The sequence below is a fragment of the Meles meles genome, chromosome 1, assembly GCF_922984935.1.
Source record: "Meles meles chromosome 1, mMelMel3.1 paternal haplotype, whole genome shotgun sequence".
NCBI classification, from domain to species: domain Eukaryota; kingdom Metazoa; phylum Chordata; class Mammalia; order Carnivora; family Mustelidae; genus Meles; species Meles meles.
Genome location: NC_060066.1, coordinates 2,495,361 through 2,511,333, shown reverse-complemented (window position 1 = coordinate 2,511,333; position 15,973 = coordinate 2,495,361). Strand labels below are relative to the sequence as shown.

The 15,973-nt window shown below is 68.1% G+C and overlaps 1 protein-coding gene across 6 annotated transcripts in view; it reads left to right on the top strand.

Annotated features, from left to right (window-relative positions):
- The window catches only part of PTP4A3 (protein tyrosine phosphatase 4A3), a 48,087-nt gene extending 32,546 nt beyond the window's left edge, over positions 1-15,541 (top strand). For 3 of the 6 annotated variants that reach the window (XM_046001936.1, XM_046001964.1, XM_046001944.1), the window contains 5 exons: positions 9,182-10,021; positions 11,787-11,879; positions 13,476-13,606; positions 14,042-14,116; positions 15,054-15,541. In XM_046001936.1, coding sequence (XP_045857892.1) covers positions 9,917-10,021; positions 11,787-11,879; positions 13,476-13,606; positions 14,042-14,116; positions 15,054-15,171 — 522 coding nt within the window. In that variant the 5' untranslated portion in view covers positions 9,182-9,916 and the 3' untranslated portion in view covers positions 15,172-15,541. Of the gene's footprint in view, positions 1-6,361; positions 6,477-8,063; positions 8,087-9,181; positions 10,022-11,786; positions 11,880-12,013; positions 12,176-13,475; positions 13,607-14,041; positions 14,117-15,053 lie in introns of those variants that run through there. The other 3 variants (XM_046001953.1, XM_046001972.1, XM_046001981.1) reach the window with 3 other exon arrangements.
- Positions 15,542-15,973: the final 432 nt, after the last annotated feature.

Sequence of the window (15,973 nt, the reverse complement as noted above, 5' to 3'; positions counted from 1 at the left end):
ACAGTGATCACATAGTTGGTCATTTATTGTTGGCAGGGGAGTGAAAGGGGGTCCCGTGGGTCGTCACCCCAGGGGCCCGTCCCAGGTCACCTGGTCATCAGGGGTCATCAGGGGTCCTTGGCGGTGCTGACCCTCTGGCCAGGCAGCTGCTGGGACTTGGGCTCGGTGTGGCCACTCGCTGAGATGCTGCTGTGACCACACGCTCTGCCGCTGGGGCTGGGGGGGTCACCTGCAGACCCACTTCCTCCTCTGGTTTTTACAGTGCGAACCCCCTGGTCCAACAGGGATCAGTGGAGCTTCAGGGCTGCGGAGACCCTCCCCAGCTCGTACACGGAGGCGCTCAGGGTCTGTCGGATCCCCGGAGTCTTCAGCCTGAAGCGGCTTTTCTGCAGGTGGTAACTGCCTGTGCGTTGTTAGACCTGCACTGGCTGCTGCCTTGGGCTTGAGTGACCCCCCTTGAGGCGTTTGGAAGTATCTGTGACTTTCTGGGTTGGGTCACAATTGTGTGCAAAGCAGGAGCTGCTGGGCTCCTCCTGGGGCACACGGCGGGGGTGGTGGTGGTATTCCGGCGGGGCCTCTGGGCATCGACTTTGGCTGCTCCGAAGGCCTCCTGGTTACCCACCCGCCCTGGGCCAGGCTCGTACAGATGGAGTTCGTGATTCATCCGGTGGAAGGGAAGAAGGAGCCCTGGGCTCAGCAGCGGGACGCCAGGTTCCTGGCGGCTCTGCTCTGCGTCTGTCTGGCCTCCGTGGAAAACGGGGTCCTGGTCTTTGGCTTCAGGTGGGGGCGTGTGCAGAGCTGGGGTGACGGGGACATGGGGTGGGAAGTGGTTTCCAGAGTGGCAGCAGGAACAGGTGCTGGCGAGTCTGATGCCTTTCTGGGGGGGCCCTTGCCGTGTCCGTAGGGTGGGGCCCGCGTCTCTGCCCAAAGGCCACCCAAAGGCGGGAGAGCCACCCGCCAGTCTTGTTTCTGTCTGTGCAGCCCATTGCCTGACCCCCACCCCAGATGGTGGGTTCCCCGAGGGTTGGGTCGTGGGGGTTCACTCACCCTTGGCCCCCCCCCCCCGGTGCTCTCAGCATGGGGCCCGGAGCAGAGAGGATGCTGGGTAGGTCCACAGAGGAATGAAAACTCAATGGGGCAAAATCCCATCAGTGAAGGCATCCAGGAGGACTTCCTGGTGGGGGTGGTGAGGAGAGTCTGCGGGCGTTCTGGACACAGAGGAAAGGGTGACTGGAGGCATGGATCCTACAGACCCCCCCCCCCCCCCGCCTCCTCCTATTCTTAAGCTGAGGGTAGGAGGGACGGGGCCAGTGGGTCAGGCTGGAAAGTCAGAGCTTGGCTTGGGGCCATGGGGAGCCACAGGCAGTGTGTGAGCCGCAGCAGGTGGGGCCATCCTTGTATGTCCGGGTCTCAACGAAGGGGACTGGGGTGCTCGCCAGGTGGGTGGGTGGAGGACGTGGGCCCTTGGTCCCGGGTTGGGTCTGGGGCCGGCGGTAGCACATGCAGTCGTGGAAGTGCCCACTGAGCTGCCCTCTGTGTCTCTCGATGCCCACCCTGGTGGGAGAGCGGGCTGGCTGGTTAGAGGAGAGAGGAAGAGACACCCCCGGGATCTCCATCCCCTGATGGGGGAGCAGGGTGTATGGGTGTCCTTCAAGGGCAACCCTGTGTCCCCAGTTTGTGTCTCAGGTGGGGTCCTGAGCTCTCTGGGGTCTTGGGGTACAGGACCCAAAATCGGGGAGGGAAGGGCGGTCCGTGCTCTGGGGTGGGATCCCTGGTCTGTGCGCCTCTCAGGACGGAATCTGCGTTCCTGACAACATCCCCGGAGGGTGGCCACCATCCTTCTCCCTCCTTGCAGATGAGGGGGCAGTAACGGCTTGCGGTCGCGGGTCAGTGACACCTCGCTCAGCAGTCTGAGCTGGAGGCTGAGGAAGCGGGCTGCACGGGGCTGCACGGGGTGCCCAGGCGGGCGGGTGGGCGGTGGAAGGAAGTGCATGGCCAAGGCAGGGTGTGGCGGGGCCCAGGGGTGGCCGCCGCTGTGTGGGGGTCGGGGGGGGGGCTCTGGGGGAGGCAGTGCCCCGCCGCAGGAGAGCTAGCAGGGTGAAGCTGGAGCCCTGGTTCACCAGCCTAGGGGGTGGCGCGGGTGTGACCCAGGCAGCCTGGGGACGGGTGGCGCCAGGAAATGTTCCTGTATGTGGCAGCTTAGGAAACTGAGGCACAGGGTGGTGAGGGGCGGGGTGGCCCCTGGCTCAGCAGCGCTGCCTGCATGTGGGGCACCCGCGGGGACTGTCTGGGAGGTGACTTCCCAGGGCAGGGGGTGGGGGGGTGGCCGGCAGCCCATCTGGGGGCTTGCTCCGGTGATAGCTTTCCCGGCATCTCTGGGCTCAGCCCCGTGCCTGGCACGGGAGGGCTCGGTAGTCGTAAATGGGTGCACGCGCCGGGTTCTCCTTCCCGCTTGGCGGGAGTCCTGAGGTCTGGAGCGGGAGCGGGGACACAGGTGGCCGAAGGCGCTGGAGCCAGAGCTGAGGCCGGGGTGGCTGCCCTGGTCGGTGGTGGTGGTGGTGGGGCTTCCGACAGAGGGGGCCGTCCCGGAGGTGCAGTCCACATGCTGTGGCCCATGTGTCACCATGGGGTGTCACCGGCAGCCTGGCCGGCAGGAGGGGCTTGCAGAGGCGGGGGGCAGGGTAGGTGCCCTAGCGGAAGGGGCACCTGTGGGGCACTTGGCCCCGCTGTCCCACTGCCACAGAGGGGTTCCAGCCCTCATCTCCTACTGTCCCTTTGTCCTCTTGACACCCCAGCAAGGCAAGCCTCGTCGTCTGGTCACAGGCCGTGCTGGATGCGCCCCAGCCCCTGAGTCCGAGCCCCGGCCCTGACCGTCCCGGCTTGGTGCTGCCCTGTGAGCAGCTCTGGCGCCCATGCCTGCTGCCCCTCCTGTGCTCACTCCTCCTGCCCTGCGTGTCCCTGCTGCGGGCGCCCCTGAGGGGAGAACCCGGGCCCCACCAGGTGAGGCAGGGTGGGGCGGACAGCAGCGCCGAGAGGCACCCTTGACTTCTGGGGCCTGCGGGGCGAGCGCTGTCCGGGCCGGGGGGTGCGCAGGCTAGGCCTGGCTGGCTCCCGATGGCCACTGGGTCCAGGAGACCCGGGTCCAGGAGACCCCTGCTGCCCGCCCACTGTACCTGCGCTGTACCTGCCACTCATGACAGCTGGTGGGGAGCCCCGCGGCCTCCCGCGCTCTCAGGGTGCCCGCCCATGTGCCCGTGGGTCTGCGGTGGAGCTGTGGCCTGTCCCGACAGCGCTGGTGGCTGACAGCCCTCCAGAGTAACCTTGGGGGCGGGCGCTCGGTTTGGGGGGTCAGCACCACGCGCCCCCCGGGGCACCCTCAAAGCCACAGGTGTGGCGAGGAGGCCGGAGCGGGCCCAAGGGCCAGCTGCTGTGCTCCGGGGAGGCTGCTCGCGGCGCGGTCCTCCACTCCGAGATCCGGGTGGGCGGAACAGGTGCCCACCCCAGGGCAAACCGAGGCCCGCTCCCCCCAGCTCTGCTTCCTGGTCGCAGCCTGGGTGCCCTGTGACCGGCTGGGAGCTGGCACCAGCTCGGAAGGTGGCTTTCCTCCCTGGTGGCGTCTCCATTGGCAGGGGAGGCCACGTGCCCCAGAGAGGGCAAGCCCTGGCCCCGGGTCGCCCAGGGAGTCAGGGCAGCCAGTCAAGCCCTGATGAGATTCCAGGCATCTGCAGTGCGCTGGGCTCCGCGCTGGGCTCCCCGCTGGCCGGCTGCTTCAGGGAAGCCTCCCCCGTCACCTGACCCTCCAGCGCTGCCCTTGGGGCTGCCCGCTGCGCTGGCTTAATCTGCTTGGAAGTCTCCCTCCCGCCGGTGCCCATCCCAGCTGCGGGCACTCAGCAGGCCCTGGAGGGGGGCCCTGATTACTCAGGGAGCTGCCTGAAGGCAGAGAGGTGCTGCCAAGGAGTAGTGAGCTCCCTGTCCCTGGAGGTGTGCGAGCTGGGGGACTGGGTGGCGGAGGTGACCTTCAAGTTCCCTCTGGACCTCAGGGGCTGAGATCCCGTGATGGGTTCTGGACATTTCCCAGATCTGGACCTCTGCCCAGAACGTTGGGTCATTTGTTCCTTCCATAAACAAGTGGGGAGCCCTTCTGGTGCCAGGCCCCGTGTGGAGGCAGCGTGGACTCAACAGCCTCCGTGTCCCTCCTTTGGGACGTGCCTTCCCTGGGGCTGGGACGGTGCTCTGAAGGGCATGTGGCTGGAGGGAGAGGGGACAGGACAGGGACGGAGGGAGGGAGGGCACAGTGCTTGGCCGGTGAGGGGGGCTGACCCTCAGTGCTGCTGGGTGCAGGGCGGGAGGGCTCTGGGAGGGTTTCCTAGGGGATCAGGGCGGGCTGGGCCGGCTCAGGACTGCCCCCCCAACTGTGTGTGGACTTGGGCTCGCTCTGGGAGGATTCCAGGAACGGCTCCTGCTCTGATAAAAATAGACTTCTCCGAAGAGCTTGGGGTCTTGCCAGCTGCAGCAGGTGCCCCCCAGGCCTGGCCAGAGCGGGTGCCCTGGGCAAGGGGGGGGGACGCTGTTGCTGGGGCTCAGGTCTATAGCCTGAGCAGCACGGTGCGCCCTGTGTCTTGGGTGCAGTGTCAAAGAGCTCGATGGGAAATTTTAACTGTGTACGAAGGAGGAATCAGACTGGGGCGGGGGAAGCAGTCTGCCCTGAGGTCCTTTCTCCCAGAGGGCCAGAGTCTGCAAGAGCAGGGTCCTTGCCGTTCAGTAAAACTCAGCCCGGAGCGTGGTTCTTCTACTTCCTGGTTGGGCCACTCGAGCAAGTCACGCAACCTCTCTGATCTGTTGTGTTTTATCCCTACAATGTGGCCAATGTGTCTCGTTCATGGCAGGCAGCGTCGGAGGGGACGGCTCCTCTGAAAGCAGTCAGGATGGGGGGTTGGTGGTTGGGGGGTCACCGAGTGCCCAGAGATGGCCTTCAGGAAGGTGCTGCTGGACGTGGGGAGCTAAGAGCCCTGGAATGGGAGTCCTGGCTTGAAGCCCACGTGGGTGCCAGATGGAGGCACGAGGACAGGAGCCTTTGCCTTGGGTTCCTCGAGCTGAAAGGCAGACCACGTGCCCGGTGAGGGTGGACCCGTGTGTGGGGCTCCGGTGGGGCCTCCTTCCTGCCTGCCTGCCCGTCAAGGGCCACGCCGTGGCTGATGCTCTCTGGGTGCGTGTGTGGGCATGAGCCTGGAGGGGGCCGCGCTCTGGCCAGGGCCCCTGCCGGCACACCCCTGCTCCCCCCAGCCCTGCGGCTCTGACTGCCGATTGCAGGGGCCAGGCTGGCTGGCTGGGAGCTGGGCTCGGAGCCGGCTTCCCAGCAAGGCAAGGCCTCCCGGGACCCTGTGTGCTGGGGCTTGTGCGCCCCACTCCCCGCTCTTGCGAGGGCCCCTGGGCTGCCCAGAGCAGGCACAGTGTTGACTGTGATGCCAGGCTCGACTCTTGACGCCCATCTTCTGGGGGGCACTGCCTTCCTTACATGGTGCTCCCAGGAGGCAAAGCCGGGACCCTGCTGCTGGGGTTGGCCCGACCCTGGGGATGGTTCTACCTGGGAGCATCGCAGAGGGTCTCTTGGTGAAGGTGAGCGGGGTGTGGAGACAGCTCCCTGGGTGACCCAGTGTGGGCTCTTAGTCCCAGGGCCTCAGTCTCCCCATGTGCACACAGCAACGGGATGACGGCGAGCTCCCCGGCGGTGGTGAGGGTTCAGTGAGGGCCCGTGGTGTTGGGCACACAGTAACACACGAGAAGATGCTCAGGAGTCCTCCGGCGTGAGGCTGGAGAGCTGGGCAGGGGTCGAGCAGGCCAGGTGAGGGGTGCCTGGCCCTCAGCCGGTGGGCGTCGGCCTCCCCAACCCACCTCTCACCAGCAGCCTCTTCTCCTCGGCAGGGTGGAGACTTTGTCCTGCAGGCCTTTGCCTGTGCGGAGGTCCCCCAGCACCCAGCCCCGGGTAGGCCCCCTCTGCTGTGGGACCTCCTCCTGGCAGGGGTCATCGGGAGCCCCAGAGGGTGCTGGGGCGGGTGCGCATAGGGCTGATGGTTTCCTGCGCTGATGCACAGGAGGCAGGAGGCAGGGGCCTGGGAGGCAGGGTCCCGCCCCGCAGTGGTCAGCCGGCCTCCCCTCTGCCGTTGCATTTCCTCTTCCTCCTGCTGCTTCCTCTCTCCTGCTCGGCCGCAGCCCCTTTGTTGGCCTGGGCACGCTGACCGGGCTGCGGTTATATTTAGGCGGCAGGTGTGGGAGCCACAACAAGCCGGGTGGCCCGCCAGGCACCGTCATCCCGCCCACGTGATGCCCGGGCACTATATATAGTTCCCGGTCCCGTGCCGCCGAGCATCCCAGGGGGCCGGTGCGCCCCGCGCTCTGGGTCTCGCCCCGTGCCCGGCCCACCGCGCGGATGGAGGCGGCGGCGGACCGCCTGTGCGCGCGCCCGTGAGCGAGCAGGGGTGAGCTGGGGCGTGCGGGGCGTGCCGGGAGGACCTCAGCTCAGCCCGGGGAGGGGGTGCAGCCCTGGACCGGCCCCCATGCGCCTGGGGGCTCGCGCAGCGCGGGACGTGGTGGCCCCGCCCAAGACCCCACAGGAGCTGCCGGGTCCCAGCCCTGCCCAGGTGCTCCCACGCCTGCTTTAGCTCTGCGGGACCGCACGGAGCTGCACCGCTCCAGCGTCTCCCAGACCGCGCAGGGGCCTGGGTGGGGAGGGGCTGGTCCTCTCTGAGGCCCTGTGGGGTCCAACAGCCTATGACCCGGCGTGCGGGCGGCAGCCCCCCGAATCTGGACGCCCCTCTCATGACTGAGGGCGGGTGTTCTTGCCTCCGAGACTCGAGACTCGAGACTCGAGCTTCAGGAAGCGCACGGTGTCGGTCGGGTCAGGACCCGGAGGGGGTCCTGCTGTCCTTCCCCGGCCTGTTTACTCATCTGCAGACAGGGAGGACTCTGGTCGCCTCACGGGGTTTCCAAAGGATGGCCGCTCTGGACCCAGCGGAGGGTTCGCGCCGGGCTGGGGTCCCAGGGGCTGGGGTCCCAGGGGCTGGGGTCCCAGGGGCTGGGTTAGGGGCCTGGCAGGAAGGCTGGAGGGACACACTGTGTGCAGGTGGGGCTTTTGCCTCCTGGTGGTGGGCTTCGGGCGGCTGCTGGCCAGCTGGGGTCAGCCCGCTTAGGGTTCCTGGGGCCTCACTGAGGGGGTGTGGTGGGGAGGAAGGGCCCCTCTCTGAGGGTGGTCGTAGGGCGTGGTGGAGCCATGTGGGGGCACCTGGGTCAGCAGGGGTGAGGCATCGATTTGCTCCCATCTGGGTGTGGGAGACCCAGACTCGGCACACACAAGTGGGGTGTGTGGCAAGACCCCGATCCAGCCTGGCGTGGGTCCAACCTTGGTCCAGACCCCTGACCCCATTCTAGCCTAGATCCTGCTCCCTGTCCCCCGGCCAGCCTAACCCCTCACCCCTGCCGATAGGGGCAGCTGCAGGCTCCAGGGGACAGCCGTGTGGCCTTCAGCCCCGAGGACCTGTTCAGGGATACTGGTAGCAGAGCGAGGCCCTCTGCTGTTGCCCATGGGGTCTCCCCCAGGTAACCGGCATCTGTGGGCAGTGAGGGAACACGTCAGCCCTGCAGGGAGAGGTCTGTAGTCCTGGGGTTTCCTGGGGCCTTTGCTCCTCTTGCTTTCTGGTAAACACAGCCATGCACACACACTCGGGAATGTTCTGCGGCCCCAGGAGGGACTGGTGTTTGTGTGGTGCTCCGAGCGCCTGCGGCTGTCGCTTTCCTCGCCTGCACTCTGAGCTGTAGCTTGCTCTGGGGTGGCTCAGGTTTCGGGTCTGGCTGAACCAGGACGGGCTTCTCTGCCTTTTTCTGTCTCCCGGGACACTCCCCATTGAGCCCTCCCAGGACCATGGCACTGGGCAGAGGGTGAGGTGTGGCCCCTGCCCGGAGCCCAGGAACACCGGGGCAGCGGGTCCCTTCTTGCCCGGGGTGCCTGGCCTTGGGGGCTTCCAGCACTGGGACTGAGACTCTCCTGGCCTGGTGGGCAGCTGGGGAAGGGGCTGCTGGGGCGGGGACAAAGGTAAGAGGTGGTGGGTTGGGGGACAGAGGGCCTGGCCGGTGATCAGATAAGAGTGCCGTGGGTGGGGCGGGGCCCCATTCAGTGGCTGGAGGGGTGTGCCGACCGTTGGGTCACAGCTGGAGGGACCACAGGGCCATCTTGTATAACTCCTTGTTGTGCAAATGGGGAAACTGAGGCCATTGATTGCCAAAGGTCTCCCAGCCCATCTGTGGGGGTGGGGTGGGGTGGGACTGGCTGGTCCCGCTGGGGTCCCTGAAAACTTTGGGGCCCAGAGATGGACATGGACATGCCTGTGGACGTGCTCGATGGTTGACCCAGTGGTCCGGCAGCATCCCTCCCCGAGGCCATCACAGTGTGACCCGCTCCTGGCCACCTGCACTGTCACGCCTTGGCATGCTCTGTTGGCTGGACCGTTGGCCGCCGTGGCTGCCTCTGCTGCCCGAGCTCCCTGAGGGCAGAGGCCCGCTTGTTTACTCCCGCGTCGGGCCAGCCCTGTGGGCGAGGAGTGGAGACAGCAGGGGTGGAGGCCGGCAGGAGCCAGGGATCCCCACGGGGCACAGGGGGACAAGTTCAGGTGGTTCACAGCTGTGAGTGGGGCTGCACCGTGCCCCGGCTCTGTGGCAGCGCTTCCTGAGCCCCTGTCTGGGAGGACTGGCCGCCCCGGAATGGTCTGGGCTCCGAGATTCCAAAGGGGCCTGGAGTTCCGCAGAGCACTGAGACTTGCTTGGCTTGGAGGGGGGGGGGGGGTGTCTGCTGGTCACAGGCGGCAGAGAGGGGGGCGCGGCTAGGGGCTGGGACCTTGAAATCTGCTCCTTGGGGTGCAGCACGCTCCTGGGGTGTGTGTCCCTGGAGCCCCTCTCTCTGTCCTTTTTCACTCCACTCTGGTGGCTGTCCGGGCTTTGAGTCCTCCTTCCTGTGCTTCCAGGTGGGGAAACTGAGGCCTGGCGAGGGTCCCTCCCCCGGCACGGTCCCGCAGCAGGGCCCTAGGTCGGCATGGGCTGCGACAGCAGGGGTGGGCAGGCTCCCATCCCTCCCCAGAGGCGGGGGCTCCGGGTGACCCCTTCTCTGTCCCTTTTCTTTCCGGTCCTCCCGCAGACGTGGCCCGCTGCTGACCAGCCTGGGATTTATGGAGAGGGCCTCGGGGGGCAGCTCTGAATACTGCCGGGCCCAACATCCCCGCCACGCCTGCTGCTGAGGAGGCCCCCGTGCCTCTGGCCCTCACCATTGCCCTCGCCCGCCGATGGCCTCTACTGTCCGGCCCCGGGCCGGCTCTGCCGCCTGAGCCCCCGGGCCCTCTCCAGGACTCGCAGTACCCCGATGGGGTAACGTGACCCAGGCCCCGAGCGTCAGAGCTGCCTCGGCTGCCGCCTACCACCCCCACCCCCACCCCGAGGCTGCCCTGTGGGTTCAGTTCAAGTTCAGGTTCCGTCTGGTCCTTGAGGGTTCCGGGCCGCCTTCGAGTGCAGGGGGCCACTCGCCCGTCCACCGATGCGGACGGCGCCGGGCAGAGCCCCGGTGGCAGACTCACTCTGGACTTTGTGAGGGCTTCTTGGTCGGGGTTCGGGTGTCCCCGTTTTCCCTTCTGCCCTCATCGTTGCCCAGCTCCCCGCTGGGGGCGTGGGCCGTCACCCTGCCCTTCTGTGGGGGAAGAGCCGGACTCGGGGCCCAGGCCCTACCCTCCCCCCGGGCATCGCACAGTGTCTGCGCAGGCGGGACTACGAAGCGCTTTCTGTGTGTCAGACGGACAAGCACCGGGATCTCCGTCTCCTTGGGGCGCGGGGGCTCGTGGGGGCCTCGCCTCCCCGGGCCTCGCCGCGGCCGCGGAGGAGCATGGCGCGGATGAACCGGCCGGCGCCCGTGGAGGTGAGCTACAAGAGCATGCGCTTCCTGATCACCCACAACCCCACCGACGCCTCCCTCAGCACCTTCATCCAGGTGAGTGGGCCCCGGTGCCGGCTCGCTGCCCAGGAGCCGGTGGGGGCGGGGCTCGGAGCCGTCCCGCCGAGGGCTGCGCGTCGTGGCGGAATTGTCACCCTGGTCCTAGGGCCCCGGAGCGGGGAGCCTGGGGTGTTCCTGGGGAGCTCCGTGTGAGGGTCAGCAGCTCCCTAGGGCCTGCAGGGGAGGACGGGTAGGGCAGGGACGCTCCACGCTGAGTGGCTAGAGGCGGGCTCAGCGGTCGGAGGGCCCGCGGGCATGGCCTGACACGGCGTCCGTGGCTGGCTGTTGGCCTCTGTGTGGAGAGCGGGAAGGAGAGGGAGGGGTCCCACTGTGAGACGTGGCCGCTGAAACGGCGGGGGCAGGCCGATGAAGTTCAGCGCCACGGCCAGCCCAGGCTGCGGGAAGGAAGCCTGCTGGCTTTTAGGGAGGCTTGGGTTAGGGTCGGCTGGGCTGGGGGTTTCAGGGAGAGGTCTAGGAGAAGGGGCTGGGCAGGAGTCTGAGCCGGCCACTGTGGGGGTGACCACATGTGTTTGCAGAGCCTCCAGCCCTCCAGCTCTCCACGTGCCCTCCTGTAAGAGCCCGGCCTCTGCAGAGCTCCTTCCTCTTTGCAGAGCCTGCCGCTGCATTTAAGTGCTCTGGTGGGCGCGGACCCTCAGCCCTCCCCTCTGCAGCGTGAGGGCAGCCCCCATGGGTGCTCGTCATTAAACAGGGATCTGGGCACAAGAGGATCTGGAACACTGTATAGAGGCAGGCAGGGGACACCCTGCCATCAGGGGCCTGGGCCCTGGACACTGTGCCAAGAGCCTTGCAGAAGAGGGCTGCCCCGCCTCGCCATGCAGACCCTCGAGGTAATGGCAGGGCCTGGGGAAAAACGCAGCTCAGCGGTCAGCCTGCGACCGGGCTCAGGGTCCGTGTGTGCCCAGGGTCAAGGGTCAGAGTGTGACGGTGTTTAGGGCTCAGAGTGCGACCAGGGGCAAGAGGAGTCTGTGTGGAGGGTCAGAGCACAGCCCTGGGCTTCCCCTGGTGCCGTGTGCACAGAGGAATTCAGCCGCAGAGCCCCGCCCGCTCTCCTGTGCGCGGTGTTCCTGGGATGGCGGTGTCCTGCCCTCATTGTGTCCCGTGTCCCCATCACGTGACGCGCGGGTCCAGCCGGCGACGGCTCACCACTCCCAGAATGGCTGTTGGAGCAGCCCCACACGGGGTCCCGTGGAGCAGACCCTCCGCTTAGAGGGTAGATAGCAACAGCCTGGCTGTGAGCTGCCTCGACCTTTCCTCTGGTAGCCCAGGGCTCCCTGCCGGTGAGTAGGGCCCGGCTGCTCTGAGCACGTGCCTTCCTGCCCTTGGAGACGCTGCAGGCCCTCGTGCCGGGGCTGGCTGGGCCCTCAGCGGGACCCGTGCACGAGAGCCTGGCCAGGAGGGCAGCCTGGGCCACGGTGTCCTGCCCTGCTTTGTCTGGGAGATGCTGGCACCATGGGGGTCCTGAGCACCCGAGAGCAGGGTGCGGATGTGCTGGAAGCTGGGTTCACGGCGGGCGAGCCACATGGCAGGGAGAGCAGGTGGGGGCGGCCTGCCCAGAAGCATCAGGAGGTCCGTCCCCCGTAGTGAGTCATTGGGCCGAAAGCCCACCCCTGCTCGTTCCGCTTGGGACCAGCCTGCTTCATTAAGGGGGTGTGGCCCTGCCCTGGGGGCCCCCTGGACAGGGCTGTGCACCCCTGGGCCCTCAGCCCCAGCCCAGCCCGCCTTTGTCCTCCCTCCCCGCCAGGACCTGAAGAAGTACGGGGCCACCACTGTGGTGCGAGTGTGTGACGTGACCTACGACAAGGCCCCTCTGGAGAAGGACGGCATCACTGTCGTGGTGAGGGCCTCGGGCTCTGGCGGCACCGCTGCTGGGGTGGGGCTGGGAGTGTGGGCTCCGCTGGGAGGCGGGCACGTGCCTTGCTGCCTGTCACCTGCCCCCCCGCCCGCCTCGCGTGTCGGCGCTCGGGCCATGTGATGCTTGGGCGCATGTCTAGAGTGGCGGAGCTTGTCCCTAGCCGGCGGGGCCCGGGAGGCGGGCGCACGTGCCAGACGCACAGCCGTGGCTCCCGGAGCGGGGTCCCCCCAGTGCCGGGGCTGCCAGGCGCTGCCGAGCGCCCCTGGGGCTCTGCCAGGGTGAGCCTGAGGCTCGGTCGCTGTCTGAGGCCACAGCCGGAAGGGAGTGAACTTGCCTAATAGCGCTCGGCCCCCACCGCGTGGCTGGAGCTCTGACGATCACAGGCGTCACTGTGCGGCGACCTGAGCAGCGGGAGGAACAGGCGTCACTGTGCGGCGACCTGAGCAGCGGGGAGGAACAGGGCCCAGTGGCTCCCGGCCAGCAGCTAAGGACCGGGGGGCACGGGGCTCCCTTTGTCTTGCTGCCTGCGGTTTGGGGCTCGTGGGTGGGCAGCGCTCTGGAGGGGTGGGGCGGGCGGGCACACCTGGGCTGTCCCCCGGGAAGCACTCTGCGAGGCCGTGGGGAAGGGAGCCTGGGAGCTGTTTCCTTGGTCTCCTGGCTCTGGGGACCTGAGATCAGGCAAGGGATGGGTCGGCTGTGCTGCCGGCCGCCTGTGGGACTGGGCACATCCCCTGTAGGGCAGGGCTGCCCGGGGCATGGAGGTGGGGGGGCAGCCGGGAGTCCAGCGGCCTGCCTAGCATCCGGAGGTCCTCCGGATATCAGCTTTCCCTCCGGGACCCGGCTTGCCGGCAGCCGAGGCGAGCCCGTGTGGACTCACCCTTGGTGTCCGAGGGCTCTGGCCCTGGGCCAGTTCCCCGCTGCCCTGCCTGCGCGTCCTTCGCCCTCACAGCGGTGACCCGGCCTGGGCTTAGCCTGCAGGCTCGCCTCGCCTCCTCCAGAGTGCCGGGGGAGGGGGGGCAGCGCTGCTAAGTTTCCAAAACCGGACGAATCCTAAAGTGGATGAACCCCGAGTGTCGGGGGATCCAGCATCCAGAATAGTGCGGCTCACCCTACCACCCTTCCTTCGCTCCTCCCCAGGGGGTACCCGGGCTGGGCCTGCTTTGTGTGGCGGGGCTGGGGGCTGGGACCAGGAGGGGGCACGTACTCTCCACACTTGCTGCCCAGACCCCTTGGGCCTGCTGACCCAGAAACACTCAGGTTGGTGAGGGTCAGGCTGTGACCCTGGAGTGACAGCGCAGGCTGGCAGGGAGGGGACGTAGGGCTCCCTGTGCTTAGGAGAGAAGCACTGTGCTTAGGGTGTTCTGGGAGGGCTTCCTGGAGAAGGGGACAGAAGTCAGCAGGAGAGGCATGAGGAGCCTTGCAGTGGGGACCGCAGGCCTGGCCAGCGCTCTGCCCTCTGGGGCCTGCTGTCCCTCACCCTCGTGGGGTCCCTCTGTGCTTCCCAGAGTGCCGACCTTGTCCGGGCCAGGGGCTGACCGGCCCCGGGCCCCCAGCCTCACGGGCTTCTGCCCTCTGCAGGACTGGCCCTTTGATGACGGGGCGCCCCCGCCCGGGAAGGTGGTAGAGGACTGGCTGCGCCTGCTGAAGGCCAAGTTCTGCGATGACCCTGGCAGCTGTGTGGCGGTTCACTGTGTCGCCGGCCTGGGACGGTGAGCTGGGGGCGGGGGGCGCGGGGCGGGCGCCGGACCGCGGGATCTGTAGTCCGTGCGCGCTCGCAGTGGGTGCTGACCCCATCACGTGACCCCAGGGACGGTCCTTCCCCAAGTCTGACTCCACCCCCTGCTGCTGGGTGGCCACGTGGTCCCTGCACTCGAGCGCGAAGGAGCTGACGGACCCTACTGTCGGGGTGACCGAGTGGCCCGGGCAGCGCACCCCCAGTTTCAGGGCAAGGACCACGTGGCCTGGGGCCACGCAGCAGGTGTCGGGTTCAGCTGCCGCCTGTGCCCTCCGCGGGGCGGGGCCGCACTGGGGGAGCCTGGTGGTGGGTGTGAGAGCGAAGGCATCGCCCTGCGCCTTCGCGGGGACCCGTCCGGGGAAGGTGCTGGGGTGCCGAGGCGTGGTGACCCAGCCTCGCGTCCCCCCAGGGCCCCAGTGCTCGTGGCGCTGGCTCTCATCGAGAGCGGGATGAAGTATGAAGACGCCATCCAGTTCATCCGACAGTGAGTGCCGGCGAGTGGCGAGTGTGCGGTGGAGGGCAGCGGGTGCGCGCTTGGGGGTCCGGGCTCAGGGGGCCGTTCCTCGGCACTCCCCACCCCGCAGGGCCCAGCGTCTTGCCAGCAGGCGCTCCTGACCCCTGGCCACAGGGTGACCTCAGAGACGTCCCCTGTCCCGTGCAGCCTCACGCTGGGGTATGACGCACTCATGCGGGTCCGGTAGCCAGGCCGCCGTCCAGGGTGAGGGCTGGTCCCTGTGTGTGGCTCCCGGTGCTGGGATGTGTGGGTGAGGCGTGGCTCCTGGCTCTGTGGCCTGTGGCTGCGGGAATGTGGACAGGCCACGGCACCGGGCAGGCCCAAACCTCAGCAGCGAGCACAGCTCTGACTCGTCCCTCCTTCATCCGACCCTTTGATGCGGTGATGTGGGGGCTCCGCTCAGGGACCCCGGGGCCCTTGGGGCGCAGTGCTCCTCCCGTGTTGCCGGTCTCGGGGCCGGAGGGGCTCCGGAAGCCTGGCCTGGCAGACACACGTCCCTTCTGCTCGTGGTTCACTGGCCAGAGCAAGTCCACGGCTATGCTCCAGGGCCTGGGCGGGTGGGGATGGGTGACCTCCTGAAGGGTCTACCAGGCCATCCTGACACGTCCCATCACCTGTCACCCACCAAACCACCCTGACACGTCCCATCACCTGTCACCCGAGTCCCCCCCTCCTCCCTCTCTCCTGGGCTGCGGAGATGCCCAGGTCGCACCCTGTGGGGGGGTGGGGGGGTCGGGGGGGGGTGGCACCCGAGAAACGAGGGGGCGTGGGGAGGAGGGCCGCCGCAGTGGCCGCAGGTGGGGGAGGGGAGGATCTTGGGTGGAGGCGGTCCTGGGAGCTGGGCGGGCGCGGCCCCGCCCGCCGACCCCGCCCCGCCCCGCCGACCCCGCCCGGTCCCGTCCCGCAGGAAGCGGCGCGGAGCCATCAACAGCAAGCAGCTCACCTACCTGGAGAAATACCGGCCCAGGCAGAGGCTGCGGTTCAAGGAGCCGCAGGCGCACAGGACCAGGTGCTGCGTCATGTAGCCCGGGGCCTCCCCGCGGACCGCGCCGCCCTCGCTGCCGCCCGCTCGCCTTCTCTCCCGGCCCTCGGCCCCTGTCGTGGCTCAGGCTCGCCCTGCGCTGGCTCCTTCCTCCGCCCGGGCCGTGTCTCCGAGCGCCCGTCCCCGCCGCGCTTCCCTCCGCCTCCTGCCCGGTGTCTCTGAGGCTTCGCTGGGGCGCCCTGCCCTCCCGCCCCTGCCCTCGCACAGGGCCCCTCAGGCTCATTTGTCAGGGAGCACGGTTCTTTCTAACCACGGGGCCTCGCGCCCCGACCTGTCCTTGGCACTTTCAGTGACTGGGTCTGGAGACCGTCCGCCGTCCTGGACCCTCAAAGGCAATAAAGCAGGACCCCGTGGCTGTGTGTGTGCCTGGAGAGTGGGGTGCGGGGCCGGGCGGGATGGGCGGGAGCGGGTGGAGTGGGGCCCCGCGGTCTCCCAGGATGAGGGGCAGGGGACGTCCCTGGTGGGCCCGAGCCAGCACCACTCCCATGTGGCCTGCGTGGGGCCCTGCCCAGGTGCCTTGCCATTTTGGGGGGTGCTGGGGCATCAGAAGGCAAGGCCGGGTGCCCGGCGTTGGCCCTCTGCAGGACAGGTTGGGGCTCACTTGGTAAGTCCTCAGGGCCCCTTGTGTCGCGCGGTGGCCGCTCAGTCCTGGCCCCACCGGGTGTCCTCATTTCAGCCTTAGAGGCGCAGAGGAGGGTGCAGACAGTGGTGCCCAGCTTGGCTCCGGGGGGAGGGACACACCACCCCATCGGCCCCGGGGAGGGAGGGGAAGCCGGAGGGGCAGA